Consider the following 10,129-nt stretch of genomic DNA (forward strand, 5'->3'; position numbering starts at 1 on the left):
AACGAGCAAGCCAGACAGACAAAGGAAGAAGAGACCAACAGACAGTTTCACAGTACGCCCTCGGACGGCACGAACCACACAGGTGGAAGGGGGCACAGGGGTGGGGTGGAGGGGAGTGGGGTGGGAGCCAGACAGACAGTGAGAGGCCGGTCTTACGTCTGAGTGGCTTGGCAATTTCACCCTGCCCTGTGGAGAGAATCAGGTGGAGGTCAGAGTTCTGGTGACTGCTGGGAGGATACTCAGTGGGACTTCCCTGCCCCCTCAAAGCACAGTCTCACTTCCCAGCCCAGGAGCTCCTCCCCAGGTCCTGAGTCTAATGGTGGGCCCCCTCCCCAGCTAGCACCTCCTCTTGTCCCCCAGCGGGGGTTTAGGGGTCAGACTCCTTGACTGCCAGAACACGCTCAGGGTGCCCAGGAGGCTGGAAGCAGCCTCATCCCACAGTCAGCCTGCCCCAGGATGGGGCACCTGGGGAGGTGGGGAGATGAGACAGGGCTAGGAATCTCTCCTCCTCCATTCCTAAGGGGTTGCCCCTATATCCCAGCACCCGAGTCTACAAAAAACATACTAACATATACTGTAAGTTCACTCAATGCTGAAGAACCCATACACTAAACTACATACGTGCACTCCTAAACACTTGCAGGCATGTGCACAATCACACACATAAACCCACACACCCTTGAGCCCACACGGATTCACATCCACATATAGGGTGCCTGGACACTAAATATGCCCCCCAGAGGGCTGGCGGAGAAAGTAGAGAATGTGTGAATCCCTGTGACCCACATTCACAAAGCTATGCACTCCATTTATATGCACAAAGGTACAACAATATCTTCTGCACAAGTGCACAGCAAGACAGCTGCTTGCGTGTTGCTGTAGCTCCCATCTCCTTAACAACAAGCACGCACTAGCACAGCAACAAAAAAAATTTCTACATAAAAAACAACACGTCTCAATCCAGGGTGGCGATCCAGCGTATAGGCTCCTCAAGAAGTCACAAAATTTCAGCTGAGCCCAGGGCTCAGATGAGCCCTGTGGGTACTACTGTGGGAGGATGGGAGCTGTTTGTGCACACACATTAGTTCACATGTGCACACACATTAGTTCACATGTGCACACACACTGCATGTTCTGTCCCTGGAGAATCACTTCCTCTCTGACTTCTGGATTTGCAGGACTTGGTTAGGACAGCTATCTCCTACCCATGACCCCCAGCTGCCCTTCCTGCCTAGGTGCACAGACACACACACACATGCACACGCATGCCCAGACACCGGAGCTCAGGGCCTCAGTGAGACGAGGCCCTCATTACCTTTTCTAATCCCTTGCCATGTTTTCTCAAGAGGTTCCCCTGCAGAGACAATGTTACAGGGTGATCAACCTGGCAAGTCGTGCAGGGTGGGAACCTGGGATGCTCACAGGAATATTCACAGGGATGGGGGAATCCACACAGCACAGGGGACTTGACTGGGTTGCATGGGGATAGTGTGTTTGTTTGTGTGTGTGTGTGTGCACGTGTGGGCACACTTTAATGACTGACTCTTAAATGGTGTGAGTTAGAGACAGGAAAGAGAGAGAGAAAGATACAGATACAGAGCTAGAGAAAACCAGAAAGAAGGGAAATAAGTCACTGCCAAAATAAAATCCATTTACATTTACTGTACACATGAGACCCTTGGTTCTTGGGTTAACAGGAAAGCAAATGTGCTGCATATTCAGACAGATCTGAATTTGAATCCTGACTGGCATATATTTACTATATGACCTTGAACAAGTGACTCCTCTCCGAGCCTCAGCTTTCCTCATCTGCAAAATGGGGATAATAATATCCACCTCACTCAAAGGGTAATCATGAAGGTGAGCTGAAACAGGGGCTATGAGAAGGTCTGGCATATGGGGAGTCATTAAATGTGAATTCCTTTATCCCCCTGCCTACAAAAGCATTGCCTGTGGTCAGGTATGCTGCCACCAAGTGGTTATAGCCAAAGACCCAGGCTGCAGCTACCAGGAAGTAAGCGCTTGTAAACTTTTGACAAAGTGAAATCTTGTAACAGCCTTGTCTTGCCCACAAAGGGAAAATCTGAAGTTGTTTTGTCTCTGCTCTCATACATGTCTGCATATCACCACCACCATCACCACCACCACCACCATTAGCTCTGATTTAGCGATCACTGCCTCTGGGCCAGTCACTGAGAGTGCAGTGGCGGGATCTCAGCTCATTGCAACCTCCACTTCATGGGTTCAGGCAATACTGAGATGAGTATTTTAATGCATCATGCCAGTTGGTTCTTAGAACTACCCTCAGGGAGGTGACACAATGAGTCCCATTTTCCAGACAAGAAAACAGAGGCTGGGAGGTCAAGTGACTTCCCAAGGTCACAGAGGGAGAGTGGCTGGGCTAGGATTTGACCCCAAATCTGCCTGACTTCAAAGCCATGACAAAATTCTCCCACTTGGTCAACTGGGTGTATGTCTGGGATTGGTGTGTGTCGGTGTGGATGGCGGGAGTTGGGTAGGCAGGGTGTTGGGGCACCGAGGAATGGTCTGGAGCATGGAATTGCAGAAGAATCAGAAGTAGAGACCCTCATGGTGGGGACCTGCATTCTGAGAAGCTGCTGACAGTTCAGAGCCCAAAGAGGAGGTCAGAGGAATCCTGGGGTTGATCCTCTTTCTAGCTTCCAGGCATCTGGTGACATTTGGGCCCAGGAGCAAGGTTGGATTCTACCCTTAGATGGCAGGTCCGCTGCGAAGGAAGAGCTGGGATTTGGGTTTGGAAGCCGGTAAGGGGGGCTCCTCTGGACTTCAATGGAACAGAGAGGGTAGGCGTGGTTTCCTTCCCTCCCAGCCCCGCCCCCACCCCATGCCCCGCCCCAGACAGACACAGGCACATCTAGGCGGGAGGGAGGATGGTGGGTGAGGAGGGGGCGCTGGGTGGGTGGGGAGAGGGGTGCAGCGACGCGGTGGGCTGAGTCCAGACACAGAGAGGACGGACAGACAGACGGACAGACGGGCCTCTACTTACGATCATCTGTCAGCCGTGATGGGGGCGGGGCGGTGGGGGAGGGGGGAATAAGGTACCATGAGTCTCCCGGGAAGGCCAGGGAGGGGGCAGAGATGGCAGCACGGAGGGGCAAGACCCCTGCCCCAGCCCAGCCCAGAGGAGACGGGAGGATGGGAAGTCCGAGCCTCCCCCACCATCATCGCCTATCTATGGCCCCCGCGCACCCTTCCCAAGCCTCCGTGGTCCACCTGGGAAAGACCTCCCCACTCCGCAACGTGCCCACAGCCCAAGTGTCATTGCTGTCCTCAGGTTCCTGACGCCTCCCGGAGGGACCCACGCCCAGCTACATCCCTCTACAGATGTCTGGGTCCCCCTGGTCCCTGGAGATTATGGCCTCTGGTCTATCGGTCCTGGTCTGTGGATGGCCACTGACCTCTGCTTGACCTCTTTGACCTTGGATGCCCTCCATGACCTCTGGCTGACCTCCAGGAGCCCCCTGGTCTATTGATCTCTGATCTTTGAAGTCCATGGTATCCCCCTTCTTTGGCTTTTGAATGAGCCCCAAAGCCCTTAGAAAAACCCATTGATGTCTATGTATGCCTTCTTTTTTTTTTTTTTTGAGACAAGGTCTCACCCTGTCGCCCAGGCTGGAGTGCAGTGGCACCATCTCAGCTCACTGCAGCCTCTACCTCCCAGGTTCAAACAATTTTCGTGCCTCAGTTTCCCAAGAAGCCGGGAAAACAAGCATGCGCCACCACATCCAGCTAATTTTTGTATTTTTAGTAGAGATGAGATTTCACCATGTTGCCCAGGCTGGTCTCAAACTCCTGACCTCAAGCAATCTGCCCGCCTCAAACCTCCCAAAGTGCTGGGATTGCAGGCATGAGCCACAGTGCCTGGCCAATGTGGGCCTTCCGTGACTCAAGGATAACCTTGATCCTGAAGCTGACTTGTTTTCTAGATGACCTCTGACCTCTGAATGCTATTTTGACCTACATGTGACCTCTATGACTTTAGCGGTCTCTTGACTCTACCTGATCTCTTCCACCCTGGAGAAACCACAATGGACTCTGAATGACCTCTTTAACTCTTCGATGATCTTTAACCCCCGTGTGACCTCTCTGACCTCTGAATGGCCCCCCACTGACCTCTGGTGGCTTCCATAACCCTTGGATGGCCCTTGAGCCTGGATGACCTCTCTGAGACCGGATGCCTTTGTTCTCAACCCCCAGCCTCTAGGCACCAAGTTTTCTGGGCTCCCGCCAGGGATGTGACCCAAATATCTCCACGGGCCCCCTGCAGGTCTCACCGTCTGGTCGGTGAGGGGTGGCAGGACGATGGTTTTCTCCATAGTGTTCATAACCAGCTTCCACAGCTCCTTCAGCACTCGCTTCAGCACCGTCTTCTCACAGATTTTGGCAAAGAGGGTCAGGCTGGGGACGAGGGGCAGGTCTGAGAGAGGGCCCAGTTGGCCCCAACCCACAGATCCCCTTCCCTTAACAGGTGGGCAAGGCCTTCCACAGATAGGAAAGAGGGCCCACAGCCTGTACAGGGACCCCTGGGTGGTTTGATGGGGCTATGATATCTGATGCATGAAGAAAAGAGTGAGTGGTGGTTGGACTGGTCAGCAGGGACCAGATGGGAAGGGGCCTCAATGTCTGCGAGGAAGGCTTGGGCCTTATCATGAGGATAGGGGTAGTGGGGAGCCATGGAGTGTTCAAGAGGGAGACACAGCCAGACTTTCATGTTTGAAAGAACAGTGTGGGGGAGGAACTGAAACAGGAAGGATGGAGATCAGGGACTATGAGGGAGAAGGCCACGCCCAGGAGGAACAGGAGGGGAATGGTCAGAGGGCAGACTTGAAAGGGAAAACAGCAAAGAAATCGTGGTTGGATGGATAGGGGTTGAAGGAGACAGGCAGTCCACCATGATCCATCTGCCAACTGATCCAGTCACCCACCAATCCATCCCTCCTCCAGTGGTCCTTAATTCTCTATTTCTTTTTCTGTCCATCCATCTGTCCATCTGTTCATCCATCCATCCTTCCATGCATCCTTCTACTCATCCATCCACTTATCCATTTATTTATCCATCCACCCATCCATTCATCCATCTGTTCATCCATCTATGCATCAAAACATTTATTCATCCATCCAAATATTACTCAGCTATTAATCCATCCATCCATCGACCCACTCATCCACCCACCCACCCAACTGTCCATTCATTTATGCATCAAAATATGTATTTATCCATCCAAATATTTATCCACCTATATCTATCCACCATCCATCCATCTACCCACCCACCCATCCAACCATCCATTTATTTATCCATCCACCCATCTGTCCATCCATTTATGCATCAAAACATTTATTCGATGATCTAAATATCTATTGACCTATCCATCCATCCATCCATCCATCCATCCATCCATCCATCCATCTATCCATCCATCCATCCATTTATCCATCCATCCATCCATCTATCCATCCATCCATCCATCCATCCATCCATCCATCCATCCATCTATCCATCCACCCACCCACCCATCCATCCATTTATCCATCCATCCATCCATCCATTGGTCCATCCAACCATCCGTCCATCCAACCATTCATCAAGTCAGCCTGCCGGACATCCATCCATCTATGCATCAATCCATCTATGCATCAAAATATTTATTCATCCATCCAAATATTTACCCAACTATCCACCCATCCATCTTTTTAAAACATCTATTCTCCATCTAGCCTTCTAAACATTTATCTTTTAATCCATGCATCCACCCACCTATCCACCCCTCATGTCACCTATTCATCCACCATTCATTCATCCACAAAAGTATTTACTCACCAATCCTTCCAATTACTTGCCCACCCAACTTTCCATCCCCTTCATTCCACCCTCTACTCAGCCATCCAACTATCCAGTGACCACGCAGCAAACATTCCCTGCACACCCTCTCCAGCCAGTCCCTGGGTCTCTATGGCCCTGCCCCAGCCCCTCCCTGGCCAGCCCAGTCCACCTGGCCCGGCTCACTTGCTGTCCAGCAGGTCCATGATGGGCTGCAACACATTGTCAGCGTCCTGGGCCACGCTGCTGCAGGCACTGGCTGGCACATTGCCTGTGCCCTTAACCTGGCTAAGGATGTCACCCATCTGTTTAACACACTCTTCAATGTGCGGCTGGAAGCTGGGGACAGAAAGAAAAGGCTTAGACCACAGGAAGGGCTGGATGAGGACACAGATGCTCATCTTTGGTCCTCAAGGTCGTATCATTAGCATCACAGCACATAACCGAGCAAGAATGGAGAACAGGCCAGACACGGTGGCTCACGCCTGTAATCCCAGCACTTTGGGAGGCCGAGATGAGCGGATCATGAGGTCAAGAGATCGAGAGCAACCTGGCCAACATGGTGAAAACCCGTCTCTACTAAAAATACAAAAATTAGCTGGGTGTGGTGGAGTGCACCTGTAGTCCCAGCTACTCGAACCCAGGAAGTGGAGGTTGCAGTGAGCCGAGATCACGCCGCTGCACTCCAGCCTGGAGATAGAATGAGACTTCATCTCAAAAAAAAAAAAAGGGTGGAAAAGAATAACAGCAGAACCAGGCAAAGGGATAAGACGTTTGCCCACATTGCTCATTTCATTCTCAAAATCCTACCCAGGTACTATTATTGTCATCACCCCAACTTTACAGAGGAATAAAAGAATATATAAGGCTCAGAGAGGTTAAGTGACTCACCCAAGGCTACACAGCTAGTAAGCAGTAAAGCCAAGATTTGAACTCAGCCTTGTCTAACTCTGAGCCTGCAATCTTCACCGCTACATCTGCTGAGCCTCCAGATGTCCCAGGCTCAGAGGGCTGAAGGCTGTTCCCTCCCCACTGCCCCCAGCCCTGGAGATGCTCCCACCTGGTAGCAAACACCCGGCTGAGCTCATCCAAGACGTTATTGAGTTTCACCTGAAGCTCCTTCAAGATGTCACTGGCTTCAGCATCCAGCTAAGCGGGGAGAAGGGACATCAGGCCAGGTTCAGTAAGTATCTACATGTACTGGGCATTTTCTCATCTGACCCAAGGAAAGGGATCCCAAGGGGCTGGAGGGGAAACTGAGGCACAGACAGTTGTGTTGCAAGCCTGGGTTTAAGAGCATGGTTGAGCTGGAATTCATCCCCAGGCCTGGTGGCATATGAGATTGGGGGCCTGCAGGGACACAGTGGTGGGGGTGCCCCCTTCCCTTCTCCAGCCCTGCCCCGGCCCTGCCTCACCTCCTTTCCTCCCATGGCTTCGAACATCTTCTCCAGCTGAACTCGTAGCTGTTGCGTGTTGTTCATGAGGATGCAGGGCTGCGGATGGGAACAGAGAGGGGAGTCAGGCCTCAGGACCTCTCCCCAGAGCCTCCCCTACCCACCGCCAGGGACCGCGGGAGTTTGGAGGAAGCTGGGGTCCCGAGGGGTCACCTGCGAATGGAAGGCAGTGTTTGGGCTCAGGCTTCTGGGTGTGTTGTTGCTGGGGCATCTCTGGGGATGGATGGGGGCAAGGAGGACTCAAGTAATCCCACAACCCCAGGCCTGGTGGGTCCATGAAAGGGGCTGGGAACGCTGGGGGTATCATAGTTTCCTGCAGGGGTCCAGAGCTTTGCAGCTCACCCAATGAAGGCTTCATTTGCAACAGCCAGTGACACACTGAAGGCGTGTGCCCTCACCCTCAGATATACACACGAGACCCCCCCCCAACAGATACACAAACTCAGACATGCACAGCCAGACACAGTCATAGACACACCCTCACACCATGCACATTCGACACAGCCAGACCAAACCTGGTGAGACACACCCACCCAGACGTGCACAGTCACACACACACACACGTACATAGACACACTCACACTATATGCCGTTAACTCAGCCAGACGAAACATGGTCACACACACCCAGACACGCACAGCTGGACACACACACAAGCATACACACACTAACACTATAACCAGTTAACACAGCTAGATAAAATATGAGACACACACCCAGATGTGTACGGTTGAACACACATACTCACACATACATACACTCACACTATACCCAGTTAACACAGATGAAACACGGCTAGACACCCACACTCAGATATGTACAGACACACACAGACAGGCACACACACTCATGTTATACCCAGTTAACACAGCCAGATGAAATACAATCACACACGCACACTCAGACGTGCACAGACACACACACACACATGCAAGACATACACACCCAACAAACAAAGATAAAAAACAAACAAACACACACACACACACAGACACACACACACACACACACGTGCAGTGTACCAGTCAACACAGACAATACACAATCAGACACATGCACTTAGTTCCCGTACACTCAGACACACACAACTAGATACACTCCAATCACACACGTTCAAACAAGCACCTCTACACACACACACAGTCCAGTCAGATCACACACAGGTGGACATACATAGCCCCAGGTGTCAGGGCTCTGGGGAGAAGGGAGTCCTGGGGATGCTGAATGGGGCTGAGGAGGGGGATAGGTCAGGGGTTCCCTCAGGTCACCACTTTCTCCTTCTCCTTGGAGCAGTAGGAGGCGAAGTCCTTGGAGATGATGTCTGCGTACTGGAGGAGCACATTACTGATGGTCTGGGGAAGACACAGCATGTGGGTGAGAAGAAAGGCTGGGACCAAGGCAGGCCCCAGTCACCAGGTCCCATCAAGGCCACTAGCGAGATCAGTGATGAACTCAAACCCTAATAGCACCTAAGATGGGCCCTTGGGCTAGGCAAATTCTCCACCCAAGATGACCATCAAGACCTAGAGGAGATACCGCTCGATGAAGACGATCATTTTATGTAGACCCAGCTCTTTTTCAGAGCAACCAAGCATCATATTAACCCAGTCTCAACCACAAGCATGACCTCATCTCAAATCAAAAGCCAGTTCCTACTTGTAATCCCCAAGGTCAACACAGCCTAATGCCAATCAATCAAACCTCAACCCCAATGATCCCAACCCTCAAACTCACCCCAAGACTCACTCAAATTCTGTATCAATCTCAGCACTCACTCCAACCTCAATCCCAGATCAAGACCCAACCCAACCTCAAACTCCAACCAAACAGCATTGCCAACTCGCACTAATGACCTCAATTCCAACCCTGATCTCAACCCACACCTCAATTCCAACCTTACCCTACACCTCAACTCCAACCCTAATCTCAACTCCAATCTCAATTTAAACCCTAATCCCAACTCCAACCTCCATCCAAACCTCAACTCCAACCTCATCTCAACCTCAACCTCAACCCAAACTTCAACTCCAACCTCAACCCAAACTCCAACTCCAACCTCAACCCAAACTCCAACTTCAACCCCAAGCTCAATAACATCACCAACTCCAACCTCAGCCTCAACCTTAGCCCATCTCCAACTCAGACCTCAATTCCCTGACCCCATTCCCTAGCCCCAACCCTACCCACTCTCCCACACCTTGGCAAAGCGCCTCATGTAGTGCCCCACAATCTGGGGGTCGGGACACTCGAGTTTCTTGATGATTTCAAAGCTCTGGTTGAGTTGGGAGAAGACGTCCACCACGGAGCAGGAGAATAGGGCATGCTCTGAGGTCTGCTGGAACTGCAGGGGGAAGCAGGCCAAGAGGAAGGAGGAGATCAGCACCAGAGAAGCCCCAGAGCCCGACTCTCCCACTCTCCATGGGGAAAGCAAGAGACCAACTTCCCCAGGGTGAGATGGACAGAGGGCGAGGTTGACTTAGAGTCAACTCTAGAGGTGGACGCAGAAGCCATGGGGTGCATGGAGGTGTCTGGCTTGATGGAACTCACATTTCATAGTTGATGAATGAACAAAAGATTTTTAAAAATCATGAGCAAGACAAAGATGGCGGACACCTACCAGAGACTGGCCTCATCCCAAGAGCAAATTTCCCCTGAAATTGGACCCCAGTGGGAAGATTAGGAACCTGATTGTGGGTTGACCTTCTTACCCCATCCTTCTTGTCTCGCTCCAGGGCACCGTGCAGGAAATCCCGGGACACTTCCTCATTCTCGTCCAGCCACTGGATGACGAAGGGTTCAAACCATCTGGAATGAA

General features: G+C 51.7%; 1 protein-coding gene across 1 annotated transcript in view; it reads right to left on the reverse strand.

Annotated features, from left to right (window-relative positions):
* The window catches only part of UNC13A (unc-13 homolog A (C. elegans)), a 103,831-nt gene that overhangs the window by 22,995 nt on the left and 70,707 nt on the right, over nt 1-10,129 (reverse strand). The window contains exons 25-34 of the mRNA XM_011991186.1: nt 10,023-10,119; nt 9,512-9,655; nt 8,583-8,666; nt 7,276-7,353; nt 6,921-7,009; nt 6,047-6,199; nt 4,314-4,437; nt 3,026-3,031; nt 1,316-1,354; nt 157-186 (exon numbers count right to left, since the gene is read on the reverse strand). Coding sequence (XP_011846576.1) covers nt 157-186; nt 1,316-1,354; nt 3,026-3,031; nt 4,314-4,437; nt 6,047-6,199; nt 6,921-7,009; nt 7,276-7,353; nt 8,583-8,666; nt 9,512-9,655; nt 10,023-10,119 — 844 coding nt within the window. The remainder of the gene's footprint in view (nt 1-156; nt 187-1,315; nt 1,355-3,025; nt 3,032-4,313; nt 4,438-6,046; nt 6,200-6,920; nt 7,010-7,275; nt 7,354-8,582; nt 8,667-9,511; nt 9,656-10,022; nt 10,120-10,129) is intronic.

Source organism: Mandrillus leucophaeus, unplaced genomic scaffold (assembly GCF_000951045.1).
Source record: "Mandrillus leucophaeus isolate KB7577 unplaced genomic scaffold, Mleu.le_1.0 Scaffold11, whole genome shotgun sequence".
Taxonomy (NCBI): Eukaryota; Metazoa; Chordata; class Mammalia; order Primates; family Cercopithecidae; genus Mandrillus; species Mandrillus leucophaeus.